At 47.0% G+C, this 19,068-nt stretch overlaps 3 protein-coding genes across 5 annotated transcripts in view; all 3 read right to left on the reverse strand.

Moving 5' to 3' along the window:
- The window catches only part of ABL1 (ABL proto-oncogene 1, non-receptor tyrosine kinase), a 116,153-nt gene extending 114,295 nt beyond the window's left edge, over positions 1-1,858 (reverse strand). For both annotated transcript variants that reach the window (XM_019728861.3, XM_019728860.3), the window contains exon 1: positions 1,723-1,858. In XM_019728861.3, coding sequence (XP_019584420.2) covers positions 1,723-1,858 — 136 coding nt within the window. The remainder of the gene's footprint in view (positions 1-1,722) is intronic.
- A 612-nt stretch (positions 1,859-2,470) lies between these two features.
- Positions 2,471-2,569, reverse strand: LOC141571200 (uncharacterized). Its single transcript, XM_074331191.1, has one exon. The coding sequence runs from the start codon at positions 2,567-2,569 to the stop codon at positions 2,471-2,473; it is 99 nt and encodes a 32-aa protein (XP_074187292.1).
- Positions 2,570-4,943: 2,374 nt separating this feature from the next.
- Positions 4,944-16,631, reverse strand: EXOSC2 (exosome component 2). Of its 2 annotated transcripts, XM_019728859.3 has the most exons (9): positions 16,479-16,631; positions 14,917-15,018; positions 12,728-12,773; positions 12,413-12,502; positions 11,511-11,576; positions 10,805-10,873; positions 9,533-9,709; positions 8,530-8,658; positions 4,944-7,996 (listed from the first exon to the last, which is right to left on the reverse strand). In XM_019728859.3, the coding sequence occupies exons 1-9, from the start codon at positions 16,598-16,600 to the stop codon at positions 7,916-7,918; spliced, it is 882 nt and encodes a 293-aa protein (XP_019584418.1). In that variant the 5' UTR covers positions 16,601-16,631; the 3' UTR covers positions 4,944-7,915. The 2 variants fall into 2 exon arrangements, with proteins under 2 accessions (XP_019584418.1, XP_074187291.1); XM_074331190.2 differs by lacking the exon at positions 14,917-15,018 and having other exon boundaries at positions 16,479-16,621.
- Positions 16,632-19,068: the final 2,437 nt, after the last annotated feature.

Raw genomic sequence — 19,068 nt, forward strand, 5'->3', positions numbered from 1 at the left:
TAACTATTAGGTTGGTGCAAAAGTAATTGCGGTTTTTGCAGTTATCTTTAACTTTTTTTGTTTGTTTTTATTGGGGGAGGGGAACAGGACTTTATTGGGGAACAGTGTGTACTTCCAGGACTTTTTCCAAGTCAAGTTGTTGTCCTTTCAGTCTTAGTTGTGGAGGGCGCAGCTCAGCTCCAGGTCCAGTTGCCATTGTTAGTTGCAAGGGGCGCAGCCCACCATCCCTTGCGGGAGTCGAACCAGCAACCTTGTGGTTGAGAGCCCGCGCTCCAACCAACTGAGCCATCCGGGAGGCAGCTCAGCTCAAGGTGCCATGTTCAATCTTAGTTGCAGGGGGCGCTGCCCACCATCCCTTGCGGTACTTGAGGAATTGAACTGGCAACCTTGTGGTTGAGAGCCCACTGGCCCATGTGGGAATCGAACCGGCAGCCTTCGGAGTTAGGAGCATGGAGCTCTAACCGCCTGAGCCACCGGGCTGGCCCCTCTTTAACCTTTTAAACCGCAATTACTTTTGCACCAACCTAATAGTTAAAAATGTAAATAATTCACTTTATAAATGCTGAATTTGGGAAGCACCAGAACATAATACATTACCATATCTACCTGTCTAAAACCAATGCTAAAATATAACTAAAAGTTTTACAGCAAAATAAAATCTAAGTACCCAGATTATTTAGATGAGGTGAATATTTTTCTGTAAGAAAGTCAAACCTCCACTGTCAAATACAAGTTCATTGAACAGAGACCTTTGTTTATTGTAGTCACCCACTGTTAAGAGGTATTAGTGACTGAATTTCAAAGTATATGCCACTTGCCCACATCTTACATTTGCTTATAGGGTGGGTGGGCTCAACCAATATTTTAATATAAAGCACCCAGTCTGAAAAATGTCAGGCTGCAACAATACAAAGGAAACCCTAATTAACTGGTTCACAGCCAGCTGGTATAGACGTTGGTCTAAGTTGGCCCTTAGCTTGAAAACTTCACACAGAATTACTGGAAGTGATAGTATAACACACTGTCAGAATTCAAGTGCCAATTATGTTCATAAAAATGTCAGACGACCTTTCTTGCCCCAAATGTTATCTAAAACAGGGAGCGAGGAGGAAAGCTCCATCCATGGGGAAAGGATTATCACCTGCATAAGGTAAAATAACTCCAGGTGGGGTACCCTCAATTCATGAGGAGTGCTGCCTCCCCACTTGATTTTTCCCACTTAGCTGCAAAGTGAGTGTTTTCAAGTCCTTCTTATGATTGAAACGGTCAAGGATATTAGTGTCAACTAGGATCTCTGGCTCTTAAGCTTTAGGAGCTCAAGGACATGATAAAGGTTCTCTGTGTATAAAGTAGTAAAGGATCCATGCACCTGGGGGAAGAGCCCATGTCTCAGGTTAGAACAGAATCACGGACTATGGATCCTGGGAAATCACTTAAGTCCAACCCCCTCAGGAAACTGGAGTCGTAAAATGGCTTGTCCAAGGTCAACAGTCAGAAGGGGAATCCGGCAAGAAATAAGCAATTCAAAAAACCTGAATAAAGCCGTGCAAGTCACCGATTAACTTTTTCTTTTACAATGAAATTAAGAGATAACCACAGTAACAGAAGTTTTCAGAAGAACTGGAAGGAACCGACACAGGCGCTGTTGCTCAACTTCCTTATGCATTCCTAGAGCTGAACACGTAAGGCAGAATGTGACCAGAAAGCTTGAAAAGCACTCACCATGTTCCACAAATACATTGCAGTGTGGACCCCCATGCCTCGCTGATTCCTTCTTCCCTGCTCCTTTGATAAAGTGCAGGGCAGGCAAACTTGGCCTTCTTTGGTCCCCAAGAACTTTTCCAGGCTGTTGCCCCATAAAGTAAGGATAGGCACCCCTTTCCAGAAGAGGGTTCAAGATCTTTCAGAATGATCAGCGAGCTTAGGAGGACAATTGTATATACGTTTATGTGGGATTTCACATTCACTGCATCTCCACAAGTCAGTAATTGAGGTCAATCCCAAAAAACACACCTTCCATAACCAAAGGAAGCAGTTTTCAGGCCGACATATGTAAACAGGAGTTCCGATTAGTTTGGCAGTTTAGCAATTTGAAGTAATGTAATTGCAAAGCTACCCAAAAGTTTCTTGATTTTAAGTGTCTTTTACTGGCTGAATAACAGTTTCTTTCCTTTCAAGGAGAAAAACCTAAACAGGAATGTTCACAGGGGGTGCTGTGAAAGGGTCAGTAATACTCATTTTGACTCCCACACATAAAGAAAATGTTGATCGTCTTTGGATGCTTTTCCAGAACTTTTCCTGTGGAAGTCACCCACCCCCTACTTTCTTCATCTTCCGACAAATTTCCTGCCGAACTAGCTGCCGCTCCTGCTCCTCTTAGCCTGCTCTCCGGAAAAGAACACGGGTCACCCAGGCTTCAGCGCGAGTTTGCCCTCCACTCTGACGAGAAGGAATGCATGGCCAGCAACTTTTAAGTCCGCTTTTTAAAAGGCCTGTGAAACGAGTCCAGACTTTTCCTTTGCATTAAAGTTTTTGGCAGGGCTGAGAGTAGGGGGGCCGTAGGTGACATTGGGAGAAGTCAGGGCATTTGAGGTTCCCCGGAGCAACCTGGGGGGAAGGGGAGGCCACTGACAGCAGGGAGGGGATTTGAATGGGGGGCTCCGAGGCCAAACTTGGGGCCGGGAGTCGGAAAGAGGGGCGGCTCGAAGGTAAGAGGGAAGCTGCCGGGGCGCGGCACGGTCGGCTTACTCGGGGGCGACGCTCCTTCACGCCTCAGGAAACCGGGTGTCCCAGGTCTGGGGGAAACAGAGACCACCCCCAGGGTCCCAGAGCCGGGGCGGGGCTGTAAGGGACGAACGACTCTCGCGGCTCCGAAAGCGGGAGGCGGCGGAGGGGGGAGGAGGCCCGGCCGCCTCAGCTGCCCCGAGCCCGGGGGTCTCTGCCCGAGACACCCCCTCCCCCGGCCCCGGACGTCGCCGCCGCCGCCAGGCAGTCACATCCCTCGAGCTTCGCCGCAGGACCCAGCCTCCCCCCGCAGGTAGGGGCCGTGGACAACGGAGGGGCTCCTCAGCCGCAAGACCCGGGAACCGGCTCCGGCTCCAGCGCTGCTCAGGGACGAACACCGACCCCCGCGACCGCCATGATGGATTACGAGCCGCTCCACAACGAGGCCAGGCTCCGCCCCTGGTCCCGCCCCCGGCGACGTCCGCAGCGCGCCTCGCGAAGACCGGGACCCTCCTGACGCCGCTTTTAGGGACGCAGCCGGGCCTTCCCGCTTTAGTCTGCCTGCCCGCCAGAACCTGGCCCCGGACGACCTTTTAAATGTGGTTTTTCCGAGTGCAAGGTGAGTAGTGAGGAAGCACCCGCCTCCCCTGTACTACCATTGGTCCCCGAGAATCCGGGTCAGGTCTCTTGCCTGAATCCTATTGGCTGATGCGGGCAGGAGGGCTACAGCTCCCAGCCAACTGCTTTCGGCGCAGCCCACAGGACATGCCGGGAGTTGTAGTCCGGTGGTGCGCGCCACTGTCCGTGAGCACCGAGACTACTTGCCCTCTGCTCCCGGTTCCTGAGCTTCGGTCCCGCCCTCCTGGGAGCCGGTGGACTCTCGCCGGCCTTGCATAGGGCTGGCCAATGTCTCCACTGCGCGGGTAAGACCCGCGAGGAGCCAAAGCAAGGGGAAAACTGCGGGTTGGACTTTCCCAGAACCGGAGTTGGATTACTTCCTTGAGCCTCTTTAAGGGAGAAAATTTAGCTCGCCGCTGGAGACCAAGGTATTTGGTGCCCACTCCCTGACCCCAAATTTCCACCTCTTCCCTAGAAGCATAAATGTTAGAACCAGCGAGAAATAAATGACTGGAAAGCATCCGACATATTGCTAGATAATTCATTGTTTCTTTGGGGCATCGGGAGCCTCATTAGAGAAACAGTATGTTAAAGCACCTCTCGAAGGCTAAGCCAGGCGCAATCAGATTTTGAACGGAACCTTTACAATTAAACCTCATTTTACAGGTGTACATGTATTTACCTGAAAACACCCTCCGTGTTAGCCGGGAAAATGCCCATATTGTTGACTAGGCCCACAGAGCTAGCCAATAACGCAGACACAGATCCACACCTGTCAGAACCCATCTTCAGCAACTAAAATTCACCTTTTCCCTATTCCTAACTCTCCACGTCTCCCCAGAGCGGTGCACCTACCTGACAATACACCAGTTTCTAAGGGGAATCACTCATCACAATGCCTACTCTACACCCCGCAGTTATGTTTTTCATAAACTGTATTATCTCATTTAACCTCACTGTAGCCCAATGAGGCATGTAATACGATCCTCCATTATACAGCTGGGAAAAGTCAGAAACTCGACCTAACTCAAGGTCACTTACCTAATATGTTAAAATCAGGATTTGACTCCAGATTGGTGTTGATCCAAAGCCCATGGATTTTCCACCATAACCATTCAGTATCAAATAACAGTCGGCTTAATGTTAGACAACTGATTTTTTCATAAGTTGCTAATGATATTAGGGGGAAACCACAGCCGCATTATAGATCTGTACATTGTTATCTTGACTTAGGCATTTTGGAAATGTTTCTGCTGGATTGGAAAATGGTGTGATTTTACGTAGGCTTCAAGAAATAGTCACCTGGAGGGAGTGAACGTGAGCACATGAAAATCTGTGCCCCGATTCAGAGCTGGAATTTATATTCAGATGGTAACTGGTTTAACTTTGCTCTCACAAAAGTCTGGCCGACAAACGGTCCTGGCTTGTATATCACCCGTAAAACTTCAACGCCCTTGTTCCTTTATTTACCCATTAGCTTATCCTGATTTACCACCCTAACTTTTTTTTTGGAGGCTTGCTTTTTAATTTTCATTCATGTTTTAATCATTTCCTGCTCATCTTCATTCTCTAGCTTAGATTAAAATCAGGCAATCCAGCCAGAAACTCTAATACACATTTATTGAACAATTCATTCGACAAGCATTTATTGAGCCCGTGTTGCAAGCACTGTCCTAGGTGCTGGGACACAGTGTGGGGAGGGGGACAGGACTCGTCCTCCCAGAGCACACACGGAGGGAGCAACAGGCAATAAGCAAAATGAATAACAATCCAAAATGTCAGTCTCAATGGTGGAAATAAAATTCCTAGACCTGTATCCCTCACAGTGAGTCTGACGCACTCTGCAGGATCATTCTGGCACTTCTCTAGAACTGAAACCTAGTCCTCTCCCTCCCAGGTGCTAATGGGCTTAATCCAGTCACTTGAATTCTCCGAATGGCAGGTCATACCTGCCAACTTTACAAGGTTATCATAAGGGTCAAATGAGAGCTTGTTTGGTTTTCCACAATTAAAGATGGAAATTATGCTTCATGAAAGTCAGTCTCGAGGCCAGCTGCACTTGATCTAAACACTTATCCCAAATCTCCATTTTCTACTTCCCCCATTTTCTAATTTTAGGTGCGCCCCAAGCCCAGGCTCCATTTCTGGAGATGTACTATACGTTTCTAACTCCCCATACAACGCTGCAGATGGATATTTTTGAGGACTTAAAACTAGAATCCAGAGCCCGACAAATACCTGACAGAATTCAATGTTTCCGAACGTTGAATAAATCCCTCACATTCATATATTCTTTCATTAAAAGTAGCTCGTTTCAGTCTAATGTTATCCTCACTTATATAAAGCAAAGCAACCCATCAAGTTGCTAAAAGGGATTCAGTACCTGTGTGATCTGCCCTTATTCCATTCAGTTGATTCCATTTTTTCCCACCTGCTGGAATACTTAACAAGGGCGCCCTCTAGTGGGCCACAGAAAATAATCACTAAAAGGTGCTTACAGACCTTCCTTTGTTGTTTCCACTTAGTGGATACCATTCAGCAGATATTGAATGAACAGTATGGGTAAGCAGCTTGGGAAGAGAACAGGTGAGAAGGATAACTTTCCACAAATTTACACATGGCCTGGTGAAAACCAAACCAAACCAAACCAGGGACTCAGGCACCCTTTTCCATTCCCTTCTCTCAATACGGCCTGGCACGTGTTGTCAAAAATGTGACAGGCGAGCAGATCTAAAGTTGCAACGCAGCCTACAGAATATTCAGTTGTCTGCAAAATCCTCAAAACAGCTGATACCTTTGGGACAGAAAAAGAATGAGGTAAAAAAAATGTCTATTGAGTAACGTTAAAAATACACCATTTAACAAACAAAAGCCATGCTGCATTTCAAAACTGTCAAATGCAGTGTTCAATGTTACTACTGAAACTGTCCTAAATTTTACTAGCTGACACAGGTAGAATGGTTAGAGCCTCTGGTAGAATTTCTATCCGCTTAGCCCTCTTCAAACTGTACTCTTCTCCCAAGAATTACAAAGAACACAGAACAGAAAGTGATGTTAACGCCACATTTGTAAATATAAAAAAAAATAGTTCACATGTGAAATAAAGTTGCATTTCACAGAGTGCCATTAAAAAATGTTTTCCAAAATCGAAACCATTTTTTCAGACGTCAAAAACCAATGCATAGGGCCGGCAAGGTGGCTCAGGCGGTTGGAGCTCCGTGCTCCTAACTCCGAAGGCTGCCGGTTCGATTCCCACATGGGCCAGTGGGCTCTCAACCGCAGGGTTGCCTGTTCAATTCGTTGAGTCCTGCAAGGGATGGTGGGCAGCGCCCCCTGCAACTGGCGGCGGCAACTGGACCTGGAGCTGAGTTGTGCCCTCCACAACTAAGATAGAAAGGACAACAACTTGACTTGGAAAAAAGGTCCTGGAGGTACACACTGTTCCCCAATAAAGTCCCGCTCCCCTTCCCCAATAAAATCTTTAAAAAAAAAAAAAACAATGCATAGGGGGCAGCCAGATGGCTCAGTTGGTTAGAGCGCGAGCTCTTAACAAGGTTGCCAGTTCAATTCCCACATTGGATGGTGGGCTGCGCCCCCTGCAACTAACGATTGAAAGCAGCAACTGGACTTGGAGCTGAGCTGCACCCTCCACAACTAGATTGAAGGACAACAACTTGGAGCTGATGGGCCCTGGAGAAACACAGTTCCCCAATATTCCCCCAATAAAAATTTTTAAAAAATAACAACAAAAAACGAATGCATAGGAATTCTAGCATTTCCAGTGAGAACTTCAGCAGCTTGGTTTTATCTTTCAACCTGGAATTATTCAAAAGTTAATGCATTACTACTTCAATTATAGGACACTAGCTTTTCTTTTCCCATCTCCATTTTTCCTACTCTGATTTCATGTTTATCAGAGCACCCAAAACATTCATTCTATTACCAATAATTCAACTTCTTACAAATCACCCTCAAAGGCAGGACAGATTAAGGCAGCCGGTGTGGGTATAGTCGTATCTATCCCGACAAGGGAGCATGCAATGGGAAATAAGACCCAGCCAAGCAGCTGCTTGGCTGCCTTTATTCTTCCATTTGACTGCTGGGTTTACCTTTACCAACTATATTCTTCAATGTTGTATTTGTGCTGAAGAGGTGGTGGGGTGGGAATGGAAGCCAAAACAGACAATTTGGGGGTCAGGCGGCCATGTTTTGATAGGGGCAATTTCACGGGGCCTTGTGCCTTGTGAATTGATGGAGAGTAAAAGATTCGCCATATTATTCCAGGAAGGGAGTCCACTCAGCTGAAACCCTGCGAGCTTTTAAAGACCCCAAATAACCCTAATGCCGGGATCTGCAGGCAGGCCCAGGGGCCAGCAGTGCGATTCACCTCTGTCAGGCTTTGCCTTTGAACATAAGAAAGCAGGTCTGTGGGCTGGAGGCGACCTGACGTAGGTCCAGTGACGAGTTTCCCAGTCCCAGGGCTTTGCTGAGCCCCACACAGGACCACAAATCAGTCTTCACTTTCAAGAACTACTCCAGACAGGTACACACAGTCCTGTTCTTCAGATGCTGCTTATCCCTCCTGTTCTAAAAGTCTCTGGCGAGTTTCCATCACAATTTCCTCCATTATTTCAGGCTTTAAGATGTCTTTAATCTGAAAAAGGAAAAGGCATTTGTTCAGAAAAGAAACCAACGATAGCCGTCTATCAAGCAAAGCCAAACGCATGGTTAACATAAACCCTCCATATCCCTTTCATTTATCAGAGGTTAAGCAGAAGACATGATCTGCTAGAACCAGCTTAACAAATCAGCAATTCTCTAGAATTGCTGCAGCTGTGTGCTGCAGCTGACAGGCACAAAGACGTGATCTGGCATTCACTAAAAAGAGCTGAAATCGGAATGGGCAAGATGAAGTCCAGAGGGCTGCTGTCAAACACTAGTCCCACTCGGACCTTTATCCCCTCAAACCTTAGACTGACACCAGACATTGAGAACGTTACAAGTATTTCGGGAAAGATCGACCAGAAAGACACTCATTCAAGTGTCCACCAGATCAGTTCGTACCAACGGGCATGGTAAAGGTACCTGGGCGGCGAGCCTGCCGCCATTGGGAGAACACTGGAGCCGATCAATACATGCGTGCTACCTGCTCACCACTGAGGAAAAGGGACGCCCTGAGCGGAGTACCTGATGCGGCAGAGATGCCTCGTAGCAATACAGGATGCTGGTGTCGTACAGCATCATCCTCTGAGTTACGAGGGACATGATGCAGTTCCGAAGGCGGGAGATCACCTCTCGATCAGCAAGGGACACAGGCTACAGGGGACGCAAAGGGAGAAGGAAACGTAAACAGGGGCAAACTAAGCGAACAGTCACGGCAAACCACAGAAATCGTTTATAACTTAGCATCACTCTGGGACTCCAAACCATACAGCTGACTCCAAGGGAGATTAAAAAGGGTGGCTTCTTCAACTACTGCCCACAACTCTGCCATCGGTCACTGACTTCATCTCTTCAGACAAGAGGGCAATACAATGTTGATGAAACACTTCAGTGGAAATTCAGACTAACTCAAGGATTACGAAGTACAAACTGGTAGTTACAAAACAGTCACGGGATGTAAAGGGAATAGACTCAGGAATATTGTAACAACGATGTTTGGTGGCAGGAGGGTACCAGACTTATCAGGGCATCATTTTGTACGTTATATATAATGTCTAAGCACTATGTTGTATACCTAAAACTAATGTAATACTGAATGTCAACTGTAACTGAAAAACTAAAATTAAAATTCAGCAGAAAACCTACAATAGGATTTAACTTATATAAGTATCAGAAATACAAAATTAAAGAATATAGAAACGTTTGTGATGACTTCTAAAAACGGAATGCTTTTTATCTGGAAGTAAGGAGAATGTAATTGGGGACCTCGAGTTACTGTTTCTTAAGTCTGGTTGTGAGGACATGGCTAATAGTTTTATTATTCTTGAAAATACAAACATAATACATTCCTTTTTGTATACATATTTCATAATAAAAGTTAAACAAACAACAAAAAAAGAAATTCAAACTAACTCAGACCACAGCAATCGATACAGTTAAAAAGACAGCGCGCTCCACCCACCCCAGAAGCAAGGGGAGACCGCATGCCCGCTCGCCCACCAGGACGGCGGCAATGGTCTTTACTCACCTCCAGGTTTGCAGTGAAGCCCCCTGCATCCTCTTCCTTGTGCTCAGGGGTGGGGTAGACCCAGATGAAGCCATTGTTACCCAGAATCACTGAGGCACCACAAGGCAAGTCATGGAAATGAGTCTTCTGCCGTTTCACCAGGGAGGGGGAAACCTGGACCAAAACACCCTGACCTAGCTAAAGAAATAGTCGGATCATCAGTGAGGTGAATGAAAAGCAGGTTACAGAATGTGCCCTAGTTATATCAGAATCGGGCCCTTCCTGTTACGGCTGGACACCCACCTGCACATGCATAGCAATTATTCAGAGAACACTTCTAGATGCACAAGTTATGTCCCCACAGAGGTGACTTTCAACATCCTTCTCTACCATTTCCTTTGCAATTATGAGCATTCCATCCTGACCGAGGCCTGGAGCCAACGAGGACCTGGGCTCAAGCCTCTTGCAGACCAAGGAGCACTGTTCTGCCCGCCTTGACCCCAACCACCTATCTTGCCCAGATGTGTGCCACTGGGCAGGCGGACTGGCCAAGGGCTGGGTGCAAACCCACCCGTGGTTCTAGCAGGATGCTCCAGTTCCACCTCCAGCCGAGGGAGGGTCTGCAGCACCCCAGCGGCCCCAAAGGCCAGCACACAGCGCAGCTGTTCCACTTACTGCTTCAAGGGCATGAACATGGTTGGCTGTAGCTGCTCTAGTGAGGGAAGAGGTTTTGGTTCCACTCAGAAAATGAAAAGGTTCATTCGGATAAAGCCAAGAGCCTAATAAGTCATCATTTGTTTTGGGAAGTACGCTGTCATTTAAAAAATAGCCTCAATAATGTAACCTCATACAAGAAAAGCAGTGAAATTGCATTGAAAGCCTCAAGGGACAGACTGGTCTTTCCTAGCAATGTCCGTTATTGATTGGACATTTGTCTAAGGGCTGAGACCGTCCTGTTTCATCAGCCACAACCGCCCTTTTTTCCGAGGACTGCCTCTCAGACCTGGCCTCAATGCGAAGCTGCAGTGGCCGCTGGAAGGGAGCAGGCAGCTGAGGTACAGGGTCATAGGGACACCGGCCAGAACAGCCTTCCCAGTAGAGAAAGGATAAAAGTTGCCGTCCATTCCAATGCTACTGGCCCATGACCACGTGGACCCATCCGTTCGCAGGATGCCAGCCTATAACACTTAACTTCTGGGGTGCTTCAGGTCAGAATTCCAGAGAGCTCTGGGGATTCAGAAATGGATTTGAAGTCTCGGTCAGCAAACAGGAACAGCCAAGAGCCCAACTTACCTTTCCGTATTTTAGACTCCTCGTGTGCAGGGAGACAGCTCCATCAGAGAACACGGCCTGCACCTCAGCCTGGCCAGGGTGATGAAGGAACAAACACCTTCACGCCCTCTGCCTCCCTGGTGTCCCCAGCCTCACCTCTCCGACCCCCGACAGCCCCGCTGGGCAGTCTTGGACCTGGAGGACATCACTGTAACCTCTCCCCCATGCTTGTCATGAATAGCGTGATAAGAACAACCCGTTTTCTACTTCCTGGGATAAAAGTTAACATCATTAAGAAAACTCAAGTCTGGCTTAAAGCACAGGCCACCATAAGTCACAAGACCCAAAGAAATGACTTAGCACCAGCAGATCTGAACAAGAGCTGGAGAATCAGCCTGGATTAAGGAGACGGAGAAAGGCTGCAGCAGAGCCCTTGACACTTGATCTAGGACTCAGATCCCTGGTAAGGAGTACGTTTCTCCTGTCGGAGACACATACCATGTATTTTGCCACCTATAAGCACACTTTTTTGCCCAAATTTGTGAGGGAAAAATAACGATGCGCATCATACATGGGTAGCACTAATTCTGTTTCCCTGATGGTTCCAAAAACGTGGGTGCGCATTATACACAGGAGCGCATTATACTCGGCAAAATACGGTAATTGCAGCCCCATTTCCCAGCTCCACGTGAAGCATCAAGATGCTGGAACGCAAGGCATAGGATACACTGATAAGGTCTCCTTCTTGCAAGAAGCCTCTCATTGCCAGCTCATCTTCTGCAGATCTTCGCCTCTGAAATACACAAAGAGATGATGACATAAGTCAGATCCTACAGAAAGCTCTCTCTCCATCTCTTTCTCATTCACTTCCTCTTAAGCTCTCTGAAGCCAGCCACAGTATTAAAACAGTAGAGTTGATAACCTGTGCCACTCAAGGAAACTAGAGAACACTTCGACCTTCCCACAGCTCCTGTTCGCCTCCTGCCTTCCCTCCCTCCTCTGAATAATATTCAAGCTCCTTACATGATAAAACCCCTCCCAATCTAACCCAGCCTACTTTTCCACACCGACCTTCCGTGGCAGCCCTCTTCGCTCCACAGGACTAGACTCCGGCCTGACTGCTCACCCATTCTCCTTTATCTCAGACATCCTGAGTTCATCCATGAAATCTGTCCGTCCTTCAAGGAGCAAGCCCATCTTTCCTATGAGCTTCTCACTGACATTAATCTTTTTGTACAATCACACACTTGTTTATTCTTCGACTGCCAGGTATTTGGGAGTTATCTCATATCCCCCGCCAGTCGTAAGCTTTCAGGAACTCATTCATGCCTCCTCTGTCTTGCTTCTTCATAAAACCTAGCACAGTGAGCCTCTCTGTGGTATGTGCTCGGCTGAAGGTAAAGGAGAACCGTGGCATTTTACAAAAGGCTGCAGCTTACATGCTATAGTTGCCTGGAATAACCAAATACCACTCAATTCATGGAAATTAAACACACCTTTTTAAGGAACACATCCACTATATAAAGCTGATGCACCAAGAAAAGGAAAATTATTAGCACCAAGCATCTGAGAGCTTTTCTCCGCAACTCCCTTTTAGCAAACTACAAAGTCCCAGCTGCAGCCCCTTACCAGCTCTCCTCCAGGAAGGTTCATGGATGAGAGAAGCAAGACTGAATCCAGCCTAGAGTTGGTCTCCACTTTCCACCTCTTCTGTTGAACCTGCAAACAGAAATTCCATACCTGCACACATACTCCAGGGTCAAGAGTTCACATCATAAGTGACCAACAATCCCCAATATAACAAGCCAACCTTTTACATCAAAGGTCACACACAAGCGCCAAATGCAATGAATGCTTTGTTCACTACATACGGAATGACTACCCCATTCGTTAAATCACCAGCTTGCTCTGACTTTGTAAAAACCAATCTGATCGCAACTTTACCTCTGTGATTCGCCCCACGACAATGTCTCCTACTTCACCATTATATCTGAAAGATAAAACAAAAGGTCATCCATCAGTGAGAAGACTTGATTTCAAATCCAAGCGCCATTTGAGATTTCCACGGCACAGGACGACCGAGGGCCTCGATTACGCACATTTTGTACATTCACATCACTACGCTGCTCGGACTCATTCTCAGGGCGGATCACTTCAAACAGTCCTACATGTCTCGTCTCCGCTAACTGTTCTTAAATACACCTTTATTGCAAGTAGTCCGTTAAGCCTGAATCCCTATTTTGTTAATCACACGACAATGAGAAGCATGGAGTATTTCTGGTGGGTTCCGGAACACAGATGGGTTCTGTATCAGCCGAGGGAGGACAAAGGAGACTGAGGCAGGACAGCACCCAAAGCAATCTACTCGCGTCTCCGCCACCCCACCGGCTGCCCATACCAGGCCCTGTACTGGCTCCTCAGCCCAATTCTAATGACAAGTGTTCCGTGCTGAGGGCTGTCTTTGGACCTCTTCTCGTGTCAGCCCACACTCACCTTTTGGTGAGCTCATCCAAACTAAACGCTTTAAATACCACTGAGGACTGTACCATCCCCCTGAATTCCAGACTCTAGTCAACTGCTGGCTACCCAACATTCCCATTTACACAATTCATAGGCATTTTCAAATGTAACAAAGCTTTCCAGCAACCCTTCCCCCCCCCCCCCCATCCTCCCAGTCGTCACCATCTCAGTGAATGGCAACTCCATCCTTCCGGCTACTCAAGTCAAAACTAATCTCTTCCGCCCTCCTCCTTCTCCCCCCCCCCCCCCATGCTCCAGCACAAGTGCAGGAGCAGATCCGACTGGCTCTACCCTCAAAATATACACAAAAAATAAAAGGCCTCCAGATTGGAAAGAAAGAAGTAAAACTACCTCTACTCACAGACATGGTCCTATATATAGAAAATACCAAGTACAAAATCCAACACCCTTTCATGATAAAAACACTCAGAACACAAAATACAGGTAACCCCCGTACAACACGGCATCGTAGAACACGGTTTCACTCTAACACGGTTGGAGAATTAGAGAAATCCCCGAACAACACGGAGCGTAATAAGAGCTTTTAAGAGCAAAAGATACCTCATTTGAAATTTTTCATTCGAGCATGGATGTTGTATCAGATTTGACTGCAGAATTTTAAAATGTATTAGAGTTTTAAATCCATTTTGTTAGTGGAGTATTAAGTTCAGAGAATGAAGGTATCTTGTCAAAAAGAAAACATCCTTGGTTAATGGTGCTTAGCAGTGATGACGAAGAAAACATTATTTAATACATGTTAATAAGTTATACTTTTGGGGAAAATTGCTTTAATAAAGGTATTTCTCTTAATTATAAAAATATAATAGTATGCTGTTGTTTTTTTGAATTTTTGGAACCTAACCCCCTTTTTTGTACTAGTTCTTTGTTTTGTGTAACACGGATTCGCCTAACACAGCGTTTTATAGGAACCTCACAACCATGTTATACGGGGGTCATCTGTATATGCAGAATTAATCACTACTCTCCACTTCTACTTGACACCTTAGTCCAAGCCACTATCATTTCAGATGATGAAGAGTCCCCTCATCTGTCTCCATAAGCTGGCTCTTGTCCCCCTTCAACCTCCCCTCAACGGCCAGAGTGATTTTATTAAAACAGAAGTCAGCTCACGTCCCTCTTCTGTGCCCCGCCCCCAGTGGCTTCCCGATTACACGAGTGGAAGTCAAAATGCTCATCTCGGCTACAAGGCAGGTGGACGGCCGCCTCAGCTCTGCCTGCATCTGCTCCGACTCTCGCTCACTGTTCCAACCCCACTGGCGTCCTTTCTGGGGCTAATCTTAAGTGAGCCCTTCTAGGTAGCAGGCGCTGTGTTAAGTACTTACATGCACCTTTTCAATGAATTCTAATGAAAACTCTACAAGGTAGGTCATATTATCCTCATTTTACAGAGGAGACAACAAAGGCTTGGAGAGGTCAGCTAAGGTGGGGAAACCTTTGAAGCCCACACTTATCTAGAGTCATCAGTCCATGTTCCAGATCGCAGACCTACAGAATGACACGGCAGAAGGGCTGGGAAGTACGGCGAGACAAAAAAAGACTGACTGTGCACCATGGATGACACAAGAAAGAGAATACACACCTCTTGTTCTCACCTGGTTTTCAAAGCTTTCACACAGATCAACTTGTTTACTCTCTCCACAGAGCCAGCCACAGATGCAATGAGTTTCTCTTCTCCCATGTATGTCCCATGGCCCCTGTTGCACGAGGAAGACACAAAGGATACCAGGGTAACACTTGAGATGACCTCTCCCGTCAAGGACAACGCACTCCTCAAGAGACAGGCTCCTCCTGCCTTAGAGCCTGGCTTCTGTGCTGGTTGCTCTGCTTCCCTAGAGAGCTCCATGGACAATGTCCTCATCTTACTCAAGTCTACACAAATGTCACTTTCTCCACCAGGCCTACCTCAACTCTCCCATTGAAAATAGTCCCCCACTTCCGGTGGACGCTGTGTTGTCCATAGCTGTACTAGCCATTACGTAAAACAAAAAACTTAAGCATCTTTGCTGTTAATTATTGTATGTACCATTGCTACAGATTATTGTCTAGTCTGTAATAAATTATCTTACAGCAGCCAAAATAAAATAAAAAATAAGTCACCCCGCTGCCACCACCATATTCCCAACCACATTCCACTTACCCTGCTCAACTTTTTAAATTTTTTTCCACTGCATTTATCACCAAACATTCTGAATAACTTATTTGTTTGTTGTGCTTATTGTTTATCTGTTTCTCCCTGGGAGAGATATATAAACTCCACCAGAACAGTGATTTCCACTTTGTTCCCTGTTGTACCCCAACCACGCATACTGTATGTTGAATGCAAGAATGACGGACTGAATCTTAAGATTTTCTAGGATCCAGTAACCTCGAGCTAAAAGATTAAAGGGCAATTTTGTAAACGGTAACCCTTCTAATATGTACATGTGTACGTGTTCCCTCCAAAAAGGCTGAAATACCACTTGTGTGTATCTACGATGGTGATATAATGGTGGGTTTTGCTTCTTTTTCTTATCGATTTATCTCATTTAATCCTCACTATCCTATCAAATAGTTACTGTTATTGTCACTATTTTCCAGATGAGGAAACTGATCTTGGAGAGGTTAATACCATTCATATGTGATGGCAGCAGGACTGGAACCCAAACTGTCTGACTCAAGGGCCTGCCCTCTTAACTACGACCTATTGCACTGCACTCAAAGTTGTATATCTGGCTGCATGGAGCACAATATTATTTGTTTGCTCTAAGCCCAAACAATTACTGGTTACAAAACCGTGCACCTGGAGGAAGCCAAGTCAGGAACGCCCGCCGTCCCCATTAAGAGGCCCGGGCTCCTAACCTTCCGCAGTTTTCCAGATCTCCAACGAGGAAGGCTAGAGAATTGGGCCTCATAGAGGACCCAAGAATTACGGCCACCAGAGGTCGGGAGACGAGGGTTTTAAGGGGCTGAGACAAACGCAGACGGCGACACACAAGACGCAGGAAATAGAAGCCCGAGGCCTCAGAAACCAGGCGACTGGGATGCTCAAGAGATGTGTCCTGGGCCCCGCGGGCGTTTTCACGCAAGGAGACAGAGGCCCAGGTTTCGGCCAGCAGGCCACGTGCAAAGCCCTGCATCTGACCCTTATGGCCCCGAGTCCCAGGTCCCCACGTACCGCATGAAGCCCGTGTCCGTGGTGATCGTGTCCCCGGGCACCACCAAGTGTTTCTTAGTCTCGCGGCCCAGGCTTTCGCTAAGAGGCTTGCGAGCAACGGGAAGCCTCATCTCCATCGCCATGTTGGCGCCAAATGACTTGCGCAGGCGCAGCCCGGCCGAGAGACGCGATTTCCGGCTCCACATTTCCCGGCTGTCGCTGGGAGGGGCGGAGTGGGGCGGGGCCTCAGAGCAGCCGCCAATGGGAACTCACAGTCTGGCAGCCATGATGACTATTGGCAACCATTAGGTTAACATGAAGGGAAGGAAGAAGCAGAATTGCCATTTTTACTGCGGGGAAGTCGGCCCCTGTGGAATAAAATCTCATGTTGCATAGTGTTTGACTTTTTACCAAAACTGGCTCGTACTCATCGTCTCATTTACTGTTTACCAGAATTAGCGATAACTGAGAAATGGGCCTCTGAGTTTCCTTCCAGCTCTAAGCTGCTAAAATCTGATGTTTTTGTATGAGCCAGCTCAGTAGGATCGGGTGGTGGGAGCGACAGTAAACACTGTTTGGACAGAAAGAAGAGCCCCTTTTCTTGCTCCTGCTGGGACCGCCAATTCTACTACATTACAGCCGCCCCGTGGGTGCTGGTTCCACCACCTATACCCCCAAACAGCCCTCGGGGCGCTGGTTTGGTTCTTTCATAAAAACTTATGAATCAGCTGATTTACTCTAACATTTCTTTTGTAAAAACAAGAAACCATCTAGAAAACATTCAAACCTTGCAAGGCAGGTATATTTGATAGGAAAGGCAAGTGCACACACAACACAAAGATCTTTGCTTATATTTACTCATACAGTGAATTGAGCGCTCTGTGTGTGCCCAGAGCTGCTGTTCTAAGGATTCGGTCATGGACAGAAAGGCGTATGTGCGGCTGTATCTCCATGTTCTGTTTTATGGGACTGTTTACCTCGTCCCTTCTCCCAGCCCCCACTACCCTCTCCCTCACCCTTGCCCTACATGGTGTATAACATTGAGAACAAACTGAGTTTCAACCTCAAAGTATTGGACATGATAATTCTTCATGCACATGGACTCTAAAGACGATTAAATGAAACAAGTTGCATCAGTCCCACACACTGTTCACAAAATCAGGCTCGCTGCCTCCTGAAGAACTATCAGATCAATTGTTTGATAAATCTCCAAAAAAGACAGCATTTTTTTTTCACCTAAACAAAGCTCATGTCTACACTTGTCAAGAAAGCCAACCCTGAGAGGCAGCAGATGATGTCAATTCTAGTGCCCCACAGGTCATCAGGTAAGTGGGCAGGTCAGACACTGGCCCTCTGCCCTGAATGGAAAGTGTGAGCAGCCAAGTGTAAGAAGGTGCATCTATTGATTCTGGCCTTGGCCATAAGAGGGCGGTGGTGTTCTTTAAGTCGGTGTAGCCCAGCTGGGAATGTCCCTAGACCAAGAATGGGATAGTCTTGACATCATCCAGTTTCATCCTGGGAGAGATGGATGTAGCCCCTCCCTTCTCACAGCACTCACATTTACGGAGCTTGTCACAGCGGAATTATGGATACTGTTTTAGTCTGTTTGGGCTGATATAACAAAATACCATACATAGGCTGGGTGGCCTATAAACAACAGAAATTTATTTCTCACCATTTTGGAAGCTGGAAAGTCCAAGATCAAGGCACTGGGAGATTCGGCGTCTGGTGAGGGCTCACTTCCTGGTTCACAGATGGCCAGCTTCTCACTGTGTCCTGGCACGGTGTAAGGGGTGGAATGAGGGAGCTGTCTGGGGTCTCTTTTATAAGGGTACTAATCACATTCATGAGGGCTCCACCCTTATGACCTAAGCACCTCCCAAAAGCCCCCACCTCCTAATACCATCACCTTGGGGGTTAAGATTTCAACATGAATCGGGGGTGGAGGGGACACAAACATTCAGTCCATTGCAGATACTTTTTTATAGAGGGGGAAATAAAGGCCCGAAATGGACTAGAGTTCTCATAGCAACTGGTGGCAGGGCCAGTATTTCTGCCGCCTAACCTGCTTTACCCCAGAGCCTGCACCCTTCATCAACACTTCTGGAGGTCCTGGTCCTTTGCTAAGTGCTGTACAAACATTATGTTACTTAGTCCTCACAGTCGATGCTCATGGAGGTAGGCACTGGTATCCGTGACAGTTGTTTGGGGTTACTGAGTCCCAACAACAGACCTGCAGCTGGGACTAGAACTCCAGACTCCAGACTCCCTACCAGTGCTCCCCTCACTGCATCACACTTGCCTCTTCACACCACAGAGACAAGTGGGCACCTGGAAACAGAGAGAACATCCAGGAGGGGCTTGTTAGAAGCAGAGATTCCTGAGCCCAGATTTAGACAGTGAGGTTCTACAAAGGTGGGGACCCAAAGTCTGAGTGCAAGTTCTAACTACGTAAGTGTTCTTCGTGGCTGATCAGGTCTAACATTCAGATTCCCCCATATCCATCTACCTCCTCATCTGTGCATCCCAGCGCCACCACCCCAAGCCAGTCAACCTTGGACATCACCTCCTAGCTTGTCTTCTTAATTCTGTGTTTGCTCCTCCTACCATC

This window comes from Rhinolophus sinicus, chromosome 16, assembly GCF_057876585.1.
Source record: "Rhinolophus sinicus isolate RSI-liver-muscle chromosome 16, RSI-T2T, whole genome shotgun sequence".
Taxonomy (NCBI): Eukaryota; Metazoa; Chordata; class Mammalia; order Chiroptera; family Rhinolophidae; genus Rhinolophus; species Rhinolophus sinicus.